This window comes from Trichosurus vulpecula, chromosome 4 (genome assembly GCF_011100635.1).
Source record: "Trichosurus vulpecula isolate mTriVul1 chromosome 4, mTriVul1.pri, whole genome shotgun sequence".
Classification (NCBI taxonomy): domain Eukaryota; kingdom Metazoa; phylum Chordata; class Mammalia; order Diprotodontia; family Phalangeridae; genus Trichosurus; species Trichosurus vulpecula.
The window spans coordinates 291,779,856-291,797,619 of record NC_050576.1 but is presented as its reverse complement, the minus strand read 5'-3'; the positions used below and the strand labels follow the sequence as shown (position 1 = coordinate 291,797,619).

The window sequence follows — 17,764 nt, the reverse complement described above, 5'->3', positions numbered from 1 at the left end:
TCCAAAGAGCCATCTTTCATGACCAAAAAAAAAAAATTTTGCTTTGAAAGATATAAGCAAAAAAAAAAGGAAGCGGAAGAAGCAATACCATCGATATGTAGGAAGAAATTGACATTTAATCCAATGATTCACATTCATGGCCTTTCCCCCACCCAGAGATCAGGTATCTTCTCATCTCTTCTTCAGGGCCAAGCTTCTTCGTTGTAATTCCACAATATTCATATTTGATTATTTTGTGGTGGTTTTTCTTTCCATATTTACATTGTTGTAGTCATCCTATGTTGTTTTCCTAGCTTTTCAACTTCACTTTGCAACAATTTCTGGAAGTTTTCTATACTTCCCCCTCTTCATCATACTGATCATTCCTTACTGAATACATTCATCCAACACAATGTATTTGGTCATTCCCCTCATTAATGGCCGTCTATTTTGCTTTCAGTTCTTTGATACCACAGAAGTGCTGTTCTCAACATATTGGCAGAAATGGAGCCTTTTTTTCCAACAACCTTCTTGGGGTATTTACCTAGAATGTTTTTGAATATTGAAAGGTGGTAATATTGGAATAGGGTAGGGAAGAATAACTGGATTTCAGCTCTTGATTTCATTGATGGACCACTTTCCAAGACATCTGAGCCTCTCCAATACTTTGCTCATTATAATCATATCCCTGATTTACTCACAGCACAGTTCATTTCTTTGTAAAGGGCAGGACCATTAAACAGACAATTTGGGCAGCCTTGGTGAATTTGTTGTTGTTGACTCTTTTTTCAGTCATGTCCAACCTTTTGTGACTCCACTTGGGATTTTCTTGGCAAAGATTATAGAGTAGTTTGCCATTTCCTTCTCCAGTAGATCCAGTCAATTCATTTTGTCAGGCAATCAGAGTCGAAGTGACTTGCCCAGGATCACACAGCTAGGAAGTGTCTGAGGCTGGATTTGAACTCAGGTTTTCCTGACTCCAGTCCCAGTTCGCTATCCACTTAGCTATCAACTGCCATCTGGTGAATTTGTTTCTACTTGCAAATTTGGCAGTGGGGGTGGTTGGGTAATTTATGATGGTGCTCTAATAAGATGACAATTTTGAGTTTCTGGAGAGGATGGCATCTGTTGTTTTAAACCTTCATAAAACAAAACTCTGTCCATGTGCATTATTGAACTACTTTAAATAACTCCTATTCCTGATGTAATAGTTGGGCATTATAGCTATGTGTGGGCAGCTAGGTGGCATAGTAGATAGAGCACTGGGCCTGGAGTCAAGAAGACTCATCTTCCTGAGTTCAGATCTGGCCTCAGACACTTACTAGCTGTGTGACCCTGGGCAAGTCACTTAACTGTTTGCCTCCGTCTCTCATCTGTAAAAATGAGCTAGAGAAGCAAATGGCAACCACTCTAGTATCTTTGCCAAGAAAATCCCAAATAGGGTCACAAAGAGTCAGACATGACTGAAAAACTGACTGAACAATAGTGACGTACAAAATTTATTTTGGTTTTGAGTTCATTTTGTTTTTCTTGCTCCTTTGTAACATCACATAAGAAAATATCCTGGATTATACAAAAGCAGCCTAGGGAAAGTGCTCCACTGAGTGGTTTATACACAGATAACTTCCATGGCAGAATGCATGCAAACCTCCCAGGTCATTTCTCCCCCGGTAATACTGCCGTTAAGGGAATCCTCTGAGAGCTTACTTGGTATTTTTTTTGTTTGTAGCAATAGCCTATTCTCTTGGATCTTTGCTATAAATCAAACCATCCATAGACAAAAGAGAATATTCATTAAGTAACCTGTTCTCATGACTGGGGAGCCAGTCTTATGACCAGGAAGATGTGGATTCAAGACTTATCTCTGGGGCAAAGCTGTGGGACCCTGGGCAAGTCACTTAACCCCTTAGTGCTCTGGGCAGTTCTGTAGGCTCCAAGTTGCAGAGAATCTAAGCTGTCTGCATTGACAAAGAATTTCCTCACTTGGCCCTGATTAACCAATGTTATCATAGGTCCAGTGCCTATCCCATCCTTATAGAATTAACAAAGTGCAGGTTGTTTGCGTGGATAAACCTTTGGTCTAACACTTCTTAGAGATGCCATTAATGCTTTCCATTTCTCAGTTTCCATATTTGTAACGTCAAGAAAATGGTACTGCCAAGATATAGCATGGAGGGAATGATTCACTAATATTATATTTGCTCTAACACCAAGGACCCATTCTCAGAAACTTAAATTGTGTGGGCTTTTTTTTTTAATTCTTTCCCTCTCTATGGCAGGCGATTGGAGTCCGACTGAATGAACTGTGCCATGGAGAGAGTGAGAGCCCAGCTAATCTGCTGGGTCTCATTTATGACGAAGAGACAAAGAGGAAACTGAGGAAAGAGGATGAGGAGGAAGACTTTTTAGATGACAGTAAGGAGACTCCCTTTACTACAAGAACCCCTGCTTGTAAGAACCTCTGCTTTAGAAAGAGCACTTAATTCTCTTTTCTCTTTCATATTCTTGCCACTTCCCTGTCTTCCCCACACGCTTCACCCTTTCTTGCTGTGCATGTTTGTCAAGCATGTGGACAGGGGCGCTGAAAAGATAAGGGGCTACAAAACAGGGGCAACGTGCCCCCCACCCCCATTCGCCTTTGGGTATGTCCTTTTGCAATTGCACAAATATTAAAATTGTTTCTATCACCTTCAGAGGGAATATCATTGCTTAAAGTTATGGAAAATTACTGGTGCTTCAGAAACCTCCTCCCTTCTATCTCCCTTGTGATTTTGAGACTGACATGCAGCCAGACAGTGTAGAGAGAGAGATGAAAAAATGAAATATCTTCCAAATCACCAAGGCCACTGAAGTACTGAAATATTTAACTGAATTATGTTGCGGTGTCCAACATCCAATTGAAACCTAAAAAGAAAGAAAAGAAAGAAGCTCACAAATATTAAAAATGTGAATGCCTGTCATCCTGTATTTATAACTAGAAATCAAATTCAGTTCTCTTCCCATAGAAGTTCCAAGATTCATATATGTACATTTCCAAGACCATTTGTATATGTATATATGTTTACTGCACCATATTGGCATGTGTGTATGAGTGTACTGCTGCCTTATCTGGAGTGTAAGGTGATAATATTATGCTTAGGTTTTCATTTCTTCCATTGATGAGAGGCAGTGTGACTTAATAGGAGAAAGTTGGTCTTGGGTTCAGGAAGACTTACTGATTCATGTTTAAGCTCCTGGCTGTGTGAGGCCAGGCAAATCACTTAACCTCTCATTGCTACAGGCAACCCTCTAAGACTCTAAGTTGAGGAGTAGTTCTCCCCATTTTTTTGCATATGTAGGTGGACTTTTCACCCTGGGAGTTTGCTCTGCCAATGAAATCACAAGTCGGGACCAAAAAGAAAACAAAAGCCGACATCAATGATCTAGAATATCTTTGTATGTGTTCATAGAGTCATGAACTGTAAGAATGTGATTATGGTTTAGCTCAATGCACACCTTTTAATGGTTACCATTCACATGGCACTTCAATGTTTGCAAACCATTTTGTGTATGTTACCTCATTTAATCCTTACACAACCCTGGGAGATAAATGCTATTATTATCCCTATTTTAGAGATGAGGAAACTGAGTCATGGAAAGATTAAGTAACTTGCCCAAAGACACATACCTAGTGAGGGATATGAGACAGAATTCAAACTCACGTCATCCAGACTCCCAAGTCCCACCATCCACTGTGCCACCTGGTTGCCATCTCTGCCAGTAATAGAAGAACACTACATAGTGCTATTTCACACATCAACTGAGATTCCCATCTCCACCACCATATAAGACAAAGGGCCATATAGACCCTTTCTGGTACAGACCTAGATCTCCAATCATTTAGAAGCATCATAATGCAATAGAGAGAGTCCTAGACCTGAAATGAGGTAGACCCAGGTTCAAAGCCTTCTTCTGCCACTTATTAGCTGTCAAGTCAACAAGAATTTATTTGATATCTGCTAGGTGCCAAGCACTGTGTTAAACATTGAGAATACAAAGAAATGCAAAGGCAATAGGTACTATCTGCTCTCAAGGAGTTAACATTTTAATGAGGAAGAAAACATGCAAAGTAATACACACACGTGTGTGTGCACATCTGTACATACAAGATAAACTGGAGATAATCTCAGAAGGAAAGAATTAGCATTTAAGGAAGACCAGAAAAGGCTTCTTACAGAAGGGAGCAGAAGTCTTTGTGACTGGAGGTATATCATTTAACCTCTCTGAGCCTCACTTTTCTCATCTACAATAAGGGGATAATAATGTTTATTGAGAGTCAAGGTGTCATGGTGGATAAGGTATTGTACTTTGGTGAAATCCTGCTTCAGACACAAGCTATGCATCCAACCTTTTCTGTTCCTCATTTCCTCATACTCAGGATGAGCAGGTTGGTTTCAGGGCCTTCTGAAGTCTCTTCAAGATCCAAAGCTATGATTCTGTGATTCCTAGAACTTCTCTGGATTTCCAGAGGTCATTCTTCCCAGGGAGACCTAAAGTAAGGTTTGATTTTTAAAGCCCCTTCTACATGGAAGTACACTAAGGTAGCTATCAAGACCGAAGCTTCTGTGCCTTTCCCTTTATTCCAGGCAGAGCTCTGATGCATTAATCCCTGATGTAAGTACCTTTGTGTTCAGTAGTGTTGGCTCTGAGAACTCTCAATGGTACGACTCCCAGAAACAGTACAAAGAAATTCAAAGGAGACCTTGGCATAAACTAGGTCCTTAATGCACCTCAATTGGAAGCCCTTTGTTCTGAAACATTTCCATGGTTGTAGTGCTGACGGGATGAGTCAGGATGGCAGCCTTGAGAACAAAAAGCAGAGAGAAGAAATAATGCAAACAGCCTAGTAAATGTCACTTAGCAACATCTGAAAAGCCTAGCATCTGAAATAATTGCTAGTGTGACTCAACCACAGAACATGAAAAGCATTTCCTAAAATGGTAGATTTGTATTCTTTGCCACCATCATGTTGCTAGGGAACTTTTAGATGCTGTCTTCATGGTCATTGATGGGAAGGAAAGGGATGCTGACCACATGACATCACCATTGGTCAATTTAAAGTAACAATAAAGAAGTGTCTTAAAGAAGCAATTGCTTAGCTTAGATGCCCTAAATGCCCATCGCCAACTATCACCCCCTATATAACCTAAAGGTAGTCTGTTCCCTTTCCATAAAACAGATTGGTACTCAGGGAAATCTCCCTCATATTTTTAGGAAAGAGACGGAACCAGTCACTTTCACTGGTATTGGAAACTGCCAGGTAAGAAGGCTCTCTCTGCCAGTGCAGGTTGGCATGGACTTCACAAATTACAGTCTTAGAGAGTTGCCTAGTGTACCAAGAGATTGACTGACTTTTTCAGGGTCATGATCCATATACATCAGAGGTGAAAGTTTAGCCTAGGTCTTTCTGACTCTTAGGAGAGCTATATATCCACTTTGTCATTCAACCTTTTTAAGAAAGTCCTGTTTAATTTAATTCAGTTCATGTTAATAAACATTATGTCTATTATATCCAGAGAAAGAAGTAACATGCCTAGTGAATACAGACCTAGCCTGGAGTTAGGGAGACCCACCATTAACACATACTAGCTTCATGACTCTGGGTAAATCATTTAACCCCTCAGTGTGACCAGGCAACTTTTTAGGACTGTAAGTTACACAATACCTTTTTATCTGTATTGGTAAGACAGAGTTTCCTCACTAAGTTCTTGCTATACAAGTGAAATTGGAGGTCTGGTCCAAAAATAAACTGGGAGGTTGGGTATATAGTTAATATATAGTAATAGATAAAAGCATATGAGGCAGCTAGGTGGTGCAGTGGCTAGGGTGCCAGGCCTGAAGTCAGGAAGTCTCTTCTTCCTGGGTTCAAATCTGGCCTCAGACACTTATTAGCTGTGTGACCCTGGGCAAGTCACTTAACCCTGTTTGTCTCAGTTCCTCATCTGTAAAATGAGCTAGAGAAGGAAATGGCAAACCTGTCCAGTATCTTTGCCAAGAAAACCCCAAATGGGACATGAAGAGACGGACATGACTGAAACGATTGAACAATAACAACCAAAAATAAAATGTTCAGGGTACTGTGCTAGACACTGGGAGAGAGACAAAGACTAGATAAAACCCAGTCCTTTCCCTTCATAGAGCTCACAGTCTGTAACCAGACCAAATAACTATAAGACATAATTCAGGAGAGAAGGAACACATAGGTTTTAGGAAAGGTTTGAAAGGGGAAGGATCGTTACTTAATTGGAAAACCAAGAGAAATTGACCTTTGATGATTTTCCCAGCTACCAATGACTTGAGTCATGAAAAATATGTTCTTCCAATATAGATTTTTATTTGCAAAATTAAATAATAAAGTAATTAAAACAATTTTTAAACCTTTATGCAAATGACATGCCTTTTTTTCTCTTTTCTACAGAATGACTAGTAATCACTATTGATTTTGTACATTGCCACTTGGGCTGTTACCTGCCTAAAGTTTAAAAACCATTATTTAATAATAACAAGAAGTGACATTTCCAGAGTGCTTGACACTAATTATCTTATTTGAGCTTCACAAAAACCATGTGATGTATTATCTCCATGCTATAGAAGACAAAACTGAGCCTGGACTTGGACTTAGGAAGAATGGAGCTTAAATTTGGCCTCAGATACTTCACTAGCTGTATGACTCTGGGCAAGACATTTAATCTCTGTCTGCTTCAATTTTCTGATCTCTAAAATGGGGATAATAATAGCACCTACCTTCTAGAGTTGTGAAGTAATATTTGTAAAGCATAGTGCCTAGCACATAGTAGGCACTTAATAAATACTTGTTTCCTTCTTTCCTTTGTTTAGAGAGGTTGATTGATTCATCTGTGGTCAAACAACTAGCAAATCTCAGAGATGTGATTTGAATTTAGAGCTTCCTGACACCATAAACATCATTCTTTCCCCTATACCAAGCTAGCCCTTTAGAGCTGCTGAACCAATTTATATTGAGCATCCTTCAGCATAAAAGTAAAGAACGTTTCATGGTTGTACTGTAGCCATGGCAACATATCAAGCAAATGGGATAAAACCTGGTAACATAGAATAGGCTCAGGTCAGCAGAGCTTCTCTTTATGTCAGGACTACACAACTGGAGGCTTTTGGAATACCCCATTGCCCAAAAAGCAGATCTTATTTTATAGCTAAACCTACAGTTTTCTTGCTTTGTGTTACACAAATATGCAAAGGATCTGTTACCTCTTTAGCACAGGAACTCGTAAAATTAGAATTCTTCTGCCACCAAGGACCATGACTTTCTATGGAGGGAAGCTAAATTTGGGGGCTAGATTCTAGAGAGCTGACTGAGGCAGGAAGGGAACAAGCATTTATTAAGCACCTACTATGTGTCAGGCATCACACTGAGACCTTTACAAATATTTGTAACCATTTGTAATGCAATATAATCATTTGTAACCAATTTGTAATCATTTGATCCTCACAACAACTCCGTGAGGTGCTGTCATGATCTCCATTTTACAGTTGAGGGAACCAAGGCAGACACGTTAAGTGACTTGCCCATTACACATAGTCTTAGGTGGAATTTGAACTTGGATCTTCCTGACTTCAAGCCTAATGTTCTCTCTACTGCACCACCTAGTGGCTTTTCCATGGTAATACAGTTAGTAAGTATAAAAAGTGGAATTTAAACCCTTGAGCTTCCTTTCCGACAAGATCAGCATCCTATTTACTCTGCCAGCCTGTCACATGTAATTAGGATAACCTGAATCTGGCTAAATTTTCAATTTTTATTCATTCAATTTTTATTTTCTTTAACTCGATCACTTGGTTCCTGAACCTGAGATCTTTTACTCTCTGGTATGGCAGGTAAAGTACTCAAATAATTATCTTAGTTTAGCCAATGCCATGAGACTGTTCTTGAGAAAGCTACAAAATAGAAGATCAGTTCCTATAGGTGTGAATAGACAACCCTCCAAGGAATTAAAGTCTTCAACTTAACATTGATTGATAATGTTTTCATATACATATGATTTTATTTTACACATGCATAATGGTGTCCATCAAACTATACCTCTGCGTTGTCTACTGGGCTCTCTTAGCAAAAAAAAAAAAATGTCTTACTTCACAGGCACTGTGAACCCCACCAAATGTGGTTGCCCCTTTGCCCTCAAGATGGCAGCTTGCCAGCTTCTACTAGAGATCACTACCTTCTTAAGAGAGACCTTTTCCTGCTTGCCTCGCCCACGTACTGAACCTCTGGTGGTAAGTAAAGCACACAGAAACTGAAAATAAGAAAATAGCTTAGACCCATAGTTTCATATGCTTTCTCAGTCTTCTATATTCTCTATGGGCAAACATATGAATATAATTTTATAAGCTAATTCAATCCAATGACTCTCATTAAAGAAAGAAAAGGAACATTCTTTTCCCAAAAATCCTATCAAAAGTGAATTTTCTGCTGAGATTTTGCAAAAGGTAGCATTGCTGGAGAAAAGAGTTGACCCACTGCTATTGGCGTTACTCTGTGAAGATCCACGAACCAATTGGTTGCCTTTTTAATAAGGAAATGCTGTTGTTATTAATGGGCCCCCAACTTTTCCAAAATGGCAGATTGTGCATCATAACTGAAACCCAGTTTTGTTTTGGTTTTGGTTTTTTTAAAATAAAATCTGTGCTTGTGCCTGCTTTTTAATTCCTTTGGGGGAATGTTTCTCCCAATAAACACATTATCATTATGAGTGATAATGACAACAATAAGAACCCATTTTTAAACAATAAAATCTGTACTTTTGCTTATGTTTTTAATCCCTTTGGGAAATGTTTCTCCCAGTAAGCACATTATCATTCAAGTCATGAGGAGTAATGATAATGCTAACAATAACAACAGTGTCTACATAGCACTTAAAGGTTTGCAAAGCTTTACAGATTTTATCTCATTTTCACAACAACCTGGGAAGGTAGGTGCTGTGATTATCCTCACTTTGCAGATGGGTACAATGAGCCAAATGAAAGTTAAATGACTTGTCCAGGTTACACAGCTGGTTAGTTTCTCAGGCAGGATTTGAACTTTTGTCTTCCTGACTCTAGGTCCAGTGCTTTATCCACTTAGCCACCTACTGCCTACGATTTCTTTTCTCCAGGCTAAACATCTCCTAGTTCCTCCAATTGATCTTAATATGGCATGATTTTGAGTCTCTTTACCATCCTGTTTGCTCTCGAGCTTATTCATGTCCTTCCTCAAATGTGGCATCTCAAACTGAACTCGATACTCAGATGTCATCTGAACAGGGCAGAGGAAAGGATAATACTACATCCCCAGTCTTGGCCACTATGCTTCTGTAGTCCCTGAGAGTCTCAAGATCTTTTGCAACTAAATGGTAGGCTAACCACACTTCCCCAGTCGTGTGAAATTGATTTTTTTTTAGCCCAGTTGTGAGACTTTGCATTTATCACTACTACATTTCATATTGTCCTTTTGGATAAAGAAATAGCTTTGGAGTCAGGAAGAACTGAGTTTAAGATCCACCTCCTCGAGCATTTGTAGTTGTTCTGTCCTTTCCAGGCCATATAGCATTCTCCATGACAGAGAAAACAGGTACCAAATAGAAGAGCAGTAATTGTTCTATCATGGTCAACTCATCTATTTCAAGCAGAGATCTTATCTCTTTCTCCCTCTCCCCAAAGCTATTTTTATACTTATATTCCTCCCCAGTCTCATTCTGAGTTTTCATGCCCCAACACCATTCTGGAAGGACTGTTTCCTGTTTTTTTTATTCACTCTTTGTTATCGCCATCTCCTTGTTTGGGTCAGCATGAGTGACAAAAATACCAACTGTACTTCTAAGTTCTTCTGTTTTTTGCCCTAAACTTCAGAATATATAGCAATGTTTTATAGATTCCTGCTGACAATATAATGTATCTTTATATGAATCAACATCTGTGGGTTGTAGGACATAGGACCTTCAAGGTGAGCTACTGTAGTTAGGTTGAATGGAATTTGGCTGCAGTCCAAAGACAATAAAACCAAAAGGAGTCAAAGAAGTCAGGGTCGAGTTGCCAGGCTGGAAAAAAAACATGAGATCATGAGAGAAGCAAACAGAACAAACAGGAAATGAAACAGTCACATGGGAGATTGGATCAGATAGATTTTGTGAGATAAATCAAGAGACAGACAGATTGAGAGGGCGTTTATTAACTGTTTATTATGTGCCAGGCACTGTGCTAAATGCCAAAGATACAAATATAATATATTCTATTAGTGGAAGAAAAAACATAAAGGGGAGGTGGAAATGGCAGGGTGGGGATGCAGGAGTAAAGGGACATCAGGGTATCTACATGGGCTAAAGGCAGCTGATGGACAGGTGGGGTAGTCCAGGGAGCGAATTGAACTGGGAGTAAAGTGAGCAGTATGGCTGGAGGTCCTCAAGAAAAAGTGATCAAGGCCAAGGATTCACCAATTAAGAGAGTAGGACTTAAAAAAGAGTCATCCCACAGGGACAAGGCAGCTGGTGGCAGGGTGGATCAGTCAGGAGAGTGAGTTAAGCTGGGAACGAAGTGGGCATCACTTCATTTTATAACAGTCGCATTGGGAAGCCATGGCCAGAAATTAATCAAATTCTACAAAGATTTATTAAATTCCCTCTATATGAAAACTATTTTCAGGCTTTGTATATGCAAAGACAAAACAATGCCTTCCCTCAGGTAACTTATATTGTATAAGTGAAAATGACATGTATATACAAATTCATACAAAATAAATACAAGTCAGTTTGGTTGGGAGAAAAGGGAAGGTGCTAACACCTGGAGGAGACATCAGGAAAATTTCACATAGATGATGGTACTTGACCTGAGCTTTAAAGGAAAATAGGAATTCCAAGAGGTAGAGATAAGGAAAGTACCTTCTATGCAGAAGGTGGGGGAAGGCAAAATCACAGAGATTTATATGTGAAAAACAGCAGAAAGCCATATTGACTCAACTGTGGAGTGCATGAAGAGGAGAAATGTATAAGACTGGAAACAGAGTTTGAAACCAGACGATAGAGGGTTTTTGGCAGCCAAACAGAGGACTTTGTTTACTCCTTGGGTTAACAAGGATCCTCTAGAGTCTATTGAGCAGAGGAATGGCTCAGCCAGATGCAGGCTGTAGGGGCAATCAGTCTGTAAGCATTTAAGTCCTTACTATATGCCAGATACTGGTAATCAGCTTTGCGGAGGATGGACTGGAGAGGTGAGAGACCTGGAGAGACAGGGAGACCAATTGGGAGGCTCTTGGAATAGTCGGGATGGGTGAGAGCCGACGATGGCTTTAACAAAGATGGTGGCTGTGTGAGTAGAGGAAAAGTGACAAATGGGAGAAATGCCATTTAGGTAGAAACTGACAAGACTCAGCAACTCATTGTACATGTGGGATGAAGGAGAGGCGGGTGGCAAGAAGAACAGCAAGATTCTAAACCTTGGTGACTTGGTGGTACCCTCCTGAACAGAAATAGGGAAGTTTGGAAGAGGGGTGGCTTTAGGGTAAGAGTTAATGAGTTCTGTTTTGAACATGGATTTAATCATTTCTAAAAATGTAAATCTTTCACTAAATGTGCATGCGTTTAAACTGCATGACTCCATTTAACATTAATGAATGCTCTGCAGCAAAATCCTAAATTTGTCATGAAGAGAAAATTAGCATTCTAAACCTGATTAAGCCAACACGAAGGGTCGTGAATGCTTGAAATTGCTTCCTAGGAGATGGTACTGAACTCAGAATGAACAATTGAGAGCTGAGCATAAATATTGCCAAAATGAAAATACTCTAAAGATTTAATAAAAACACTTGCAGCAGGAGTGTTTGCAAACCTCTAGTGTATTTTATTAATGTAATAAAATTTTCACAGCACTGGAAACCTACAGTTGACTTAGTGTAGGGAATAACACCAAAATCTCTAGAGGCATGGGAGTGGATCAATGAGAAAATTCAAGAAGAAGCAGTGAAAATGATGGGCTCTAGAGGCTGGCAGGGATCTGAGTCTGCTGCCAAGAAAGAGGCATATCTAATTAAAAAAAGACTTGGCAAGGTCAGTTACACAATAGAAGGCATTGCCGATATGTGGTGTTTGGTTAAAACATTCAAGGTCATACACAAGTGAAAGAAGAGGCAACCAAAGTCCTGCCTTTAAGGTGCAAATTACCATAAATGAGAATAATAAGTACTATGATAAGAAAAGGATATGAGCATGTATAACATATATATATATATATACATATACATATATATATTTGTGTGTGCGTGATATTTATGTATATGTAAGGTAGCATAAAGGTAACAGGAGATCTCTAAATACTTTGAGCATAGTGGAAATGCACAGGAAGGACAGCAGATATCAAGTACCAGGCACATTTTTTCTGTTTCACAATTTTGCTCAGGGCTAGCACTCTATATAGCCTAATTAGAAGTTAGTTTTGAAAAGAGACTTCAGGATTGGATTTTTCATTGGCATTTTAAATAAACCCTGACAATGGATTCTTCTAGTTCTATCTTGTCCACTACCCCACCTCTATACATACTATACATGATACACACACACGCACACACACACACATGCATACAATCTCCACCCACCACTCTGCTCCCCCTTCCCTGCCAAATCCTAGAAAAGCCGAATTTTTATAAGATTGTTCATCTGAGTAGGGAAGATAATTGATATTTTAATTTGGATTCTAAACCATTTAATTTCCAAATAGACCATCAAAGAAATTCTTTAGAATAATGAGCTCAGTCCTAATTATAGTTCTTATATCCTATTAAAAATGTTCCCAATAAAATTAATTGAATGCATATAAAAAACCAAGTAATGATAAAAGGAAGCATAGTCTTATGTGAAAAGCACAAAAGTTAAGAGTCAAAAGATTTGGGTTCATCCTTGGATTGGCCATCTAATGGATTTGCAGACATATCCAAGTCACTTAACTTCTGTGAGTCTCAGTTTGCTTACCTGTAAAATAGGGATAATATTTAGACTACATACCGCACATTGGAGAGGATCCAATGAAATCATGTGTGTGAAATCATGTGCTTTGCAGCTATGAAGAGCTACGTAAATATAAGCTATATTATTAAAATGCATTAATGCTCAGGAAGCAAGCAAATACCACTCAAATAACAAAGAAAGAAAACACATGTTCATCCAGCATATTTATTCAGCCCCTCCTTTTTGGTGATTCACTGTGCTAGGCACATATGTGCACAAGCTAACCCTACAAAACTAAGCAAAGACTAATCATAAAGAATTATGTGGAACAAATTACAGTAATGGAGTCCAAATGCAATCCTAATTTTTAGATATAAGAAACACACAAAAAATGTTCAGTGAGGGGAGATAATTCATACTGAAGCACAATATTGTCCAATTTTTATTTTGTATCCAAAATAAGGGATGCATACTAATTACCTTTGACTAGAAATTAAATATGAGATTATGTTGTATGTTTTTAACAGATTAATTCCAGGGAGGCAGTTTGAGTTTCCAGACTTCTTTTGAAAGTATTCTAATAGGTTCCATATGATATTTATATTTTTCTAGACATCTTTTTTTCATAAATTTAAGCATTTCTGAAGTACCAATGTGTAATTCTTATATTCTTCTACAGAGGATTAAAATCATAAATATCAAGTATGATATTTTGTCTAATTTAAAACTGCTAAAAGCAGTCAAATTCTGTTTGTTACGTACTACCAACACTGAGAAAAGAAATAGCTTCTCCTTCAAGTTTTTGTTGAAATCAAATACATCTTATTAGGTAATATAATTCATTTTTCATTAAAAAATTTATTAAACATCTCTCAGCAAATCAATCAGCAAGCATTTATTAAGTGCTTACTGTATGACACTCATCCTGCCAAGCCCAAGAGAAACAAAGAAAAGCAAAAGCAGTCCCTATCCTCAAGGAGCTCCCATTCTAGTGGAGATGACCTGCAAATAACGAGGAATAGACAGGATATATACATAGTAGAGAAGGCAACCTCAGAGCGGAAGGTAATAGCAATCAGAGGAAGAAGAAAGGCCCCCCGTGAGAAGGCTGGATTTGAGCTAAATCCAAAACGAAGTTAGGGAAGGTAAGAAGCAGGAGTAAGCAGCGATTGCATTTCAGGCACAAGGAACAGCCTTGTGGAGTGTTGTGTGCCAAGAAGAGCAAAGAGGCCAATATCACTGGATCATAGAGTCCATGGAGAGAAGTAGGGTGGAAAAAGACTAATAGGAAGGGACCAGGTTATAAAGAAATTTAAATGTCAAATCGATGGTCAAATATATTTGATCCTATAGATAATAGGGAGCCATTGTGTTTTACTGAGTAAGGGGGTAATAGGGTCAGACCTATGCTTTAGGTAAATCACCTTGGTAGTATAATGGAGGCTACCTTGGAGTGGGGCAAGACTTAAGGCAGGGAGATCAATTAGAAGACTACTTCAGGAGGCCAGAGGGGAAGCAATAAAGGCCTAAAATAAGTGGTAGCTGTGTGAAACATGGTGGAGAAAGAAATTTCAAGAGCTGGCATTGTCTTGGTGATGAGGAGTGTTGAGGGCGATACCAAAGTGGAAAGGATGGTGATTGCCTCAACAATAATAGAGAAATTCAGAAGAGCATTTGGGGAGAAAGATGAGTTCTGTTTGGGTTAAGTTTGAGGTACTTATGAGATATCTCATTATACATGTCAAAAAAGGTAACTAGTGATGCAGTGATTTAGGGGAGACACTAGGGCTGGATATGTGATCTAAGGACCATTAATATAGAAGTGATCATTGAACCCATGGGAGCTGATAAGATCACTAAATGAGGTAGAATAGAGGGAAAAGAGAAGACCCAAGACAGAACGTTGGGGGACCTCCACTGTTAGCAGGTGTGAGATGGTTAAAGACCCACCAAGAGAGTCAGAGAAGGAGGAGAATGAGAAAATACCAATGTAACTAAAACCTCGAAAAGAGGGTAACCAGGAGAAGGTAATCCACACTGTCAAATGGGACAAAGGTCAAGAAGGAGCAGGGCTGAGAAGAGGTCACTAGATTTGGCAAGCAAAAGAGTATTTGGTAGTGTTAGTAAGGGAACAATGCCAGTTCAGTGAGGAGATCAGAAGCCACTGCAGACATTTTAGGAGAGAATAAGAGGGGAGGAAGTAGAGGCAGCTAGTGTAGATGGATTCCTGAAGGAGTTTAGCTGAGAAGGAGAGAAGAGATATAAGATGATAGCAGAGAAAGTAGGATCTTTCGACTAGTTGTTTGTTAGATGAATTAAGTCATATTCAGTTGCCATCAGCAAATAGCCATTTTTTAGAGCCTCACAATACTCAAGGTGGCAGCAACCATTCTGACACTCTTAGCTAAATCACTTTCAAAGTGAAAGTATCAAGCAGAAGTGGCTTCCTATAGGATCATTTGACCCAACAGAATATAATAAGTACATGTCTTAATTGGCCTCATTTAGTAGTAACATTGCCTAATGAGTAAAAAATGGTTCTCCCAAGGCAGCATGTCACAGTGGAAGGAACTTTGCATCTGGAGTAAGAGTACCTATGTTCAAGTCCCAGCTTTGCCATTTACTACACTATGTGATCTTGGACAAGTCACTTTCAGTATCTGAGCCTCTGTTTCACCACCTTTAAAGTGAGGAGATTAGGTTATAGTCTCTATGGTCTCACCAATACTAAAATCAAATTCAACAGCAAGACTGCACTAAGATTGCAGCCAATATTAGTGACCCAGTACTGGGAAATGAGATAGGCAGCTAGAACTGTGATGGCGGGCTTTTAGATTATTGCAAGATTATTGGGGGATGGCAAGTGGTATGCTACAAATTCAAGAATAGATATTTAAAGCTCTGATCTGGAAAGAAATCCAGTTGTCCTCTTGGAATACACCTTTAAATGTTCCACCTTGGTGTTTCAGGACCTCGAGAGTTGCCGACTTCGGCTGGATCCTGAGTTAGACCGGCACAGGTATGAGAGGAAGATCAGCTTTGCTGGAATCCTGGATGACAATGAAGACCCAAAGGACTCCCTCCACAGCAGCAGTCATACCCTCAAGTCTGACACAGGTGTTGAGGAGAAGAAAGGTAGGTAAAAAACCAGACACTTTCTTGTTTCAGTATTTCTTGTGGGGCATATAGCTTACAAGAAACGTGTACCAAAAGGAAACCATGAATGTTCCCAAGAAGCTACTATTTGTCTTTGGTCTCTAGGGCTGGCCTTGTATAATGGCGGAGACCAATGCTGCTTACCAAGTCATGGGCACACTGAGATCAGGAATTGTTTCCCAGTGGTGGAAGTAAAAACAAAGGAAACTGAGGCAAGGCTAGCATTTATTCTTAATCTCAGTTGCCCTTTCAAGGTTTCCTCCATAAATGAAAACAAGAAAACATTGCATTATTTCGAAACAGTATTCTCAGTGTCTGTTGTAAAAAATAGGGTCCTGGGCCATCTTTGCCATACTGTTTATAAGGGATAACTCTGTTATTTGGGGAAAAAAAAGATGGAAGTTTTGTGTATATCAGAAGCTGGTGACATACAATAAAATCCATGTGGTTGTTGTATGACATTTATGGATTTTATAGTGTACCTAAAGGCTCATAAATCATTGAAAATGGAAAATTAAGGTGAGGAGGAAGAGGTGGGAAAGAGAAAATAAAGCTTGTTAATTTAAAAAAAATAAGAAAATTTAATTTAAAAATAAAGTTGAGGTTAGAGCCTCAACTATATTTGGTAAGGACAACAGAATGCCTTCCATCTTTTTTTTTAAGCACATCTCATGCTAATTTCTCCATACACTGTCACAATACAAGTGTTGCAATACAAAATGCAGTCACGATTATTTGGTATATTCTCTCAAAGACTATATAGTGATTCAGTTAATTAAACTAGATAGAGTAGTGGGGAGGAAGGGGAGGGAAAGATATCCATAGATAGCGCTAGGCTGAGATTCAGGAAGACCTGAGTTTAAATCTTGCCTCAGACTCTTACTTTGTAGTGAGACAATTGGTCTCATTTAACTTTTTTGAATCTTGGTTTTGTTATTTATAAAATGAGAGAGGTGGATTTGGTGGCCTTTAAGGACCCTTCTCTCTCTAAACCTATGATCCTAAGATCCCATAATGAGTTTGTACAAATCTATGTAAAGGCTAAGCTATTTTAAAATAATTTTTTATTATGGTAGTATTATCTTAGAGATTATTTTAATTTCATGATTTTCATCAAGGACACTAAAACATTATAGATTTTTGCCAGGATGAATCTGCATGATACCTACCCTATAATGATTAATGCCCATTTCCTCTCCCCTGTAAATTTGGTACATCAGTATAGGAAGGTTACTCAAGAAATAATTAGCATAAAAATGAAATATATGTATGCATATATATACATATATAACATCAAAATTAAACTATACATACATATAAACACACACATAAATATGTATGTGTGTATATGTAAATATACACACATAAATATATATGTGTGTATATGTAAATATACACACACATAAGGAAAGAGTATTCTTTAAAGGTTCTCTTTATCAAGCAGACTAGATAAAAACTTTAAACCTCCATTAGTTTATTTTGCAGGCTCTTGTTATCAGTTGCTAAAACCAACTTGAAGGTTAAGACCAGAACTCCCTGATGATTTAAATGATTCCATACCACCTGTTTTCTCAAAAGCTAAGCACTGGATAGGATTAATGGCTGAATAAACTGCTTCTGATGACCATTTTGATCCTACCAAAGAC

General features: G+C 38.6%; 1 protein-coding gene across 1 annotated transcript in view; it reads left to right on the top strand.

Annotated features, from left to right (window-relative positions):
• UNC80 (unc-80 homolog, NALCN channel complex subunit) overlaps positions 1-17,764 on the top strand; it is a 227,958-nt gene that overhangs the window by 103,186 nt on the left and 107,008 nt on the right. Inside the window, exons 24-26 of the mRNA XM_036755726.1 lie at positions 2,259-2,394; positions 8,135-8,268; positions 15,932-16,097. Coding sequence (XP_036611621.1) covers positions 2,259-2,394; positions 8,135-8,268; positions 15,932-16,097 — 436 coding nt within the window. The remainder of the gene's footprint in view (positions 1-2,258; positions 2,395-8,134; positions 8,269-15,931; positions 16,098-17,764) is intronic.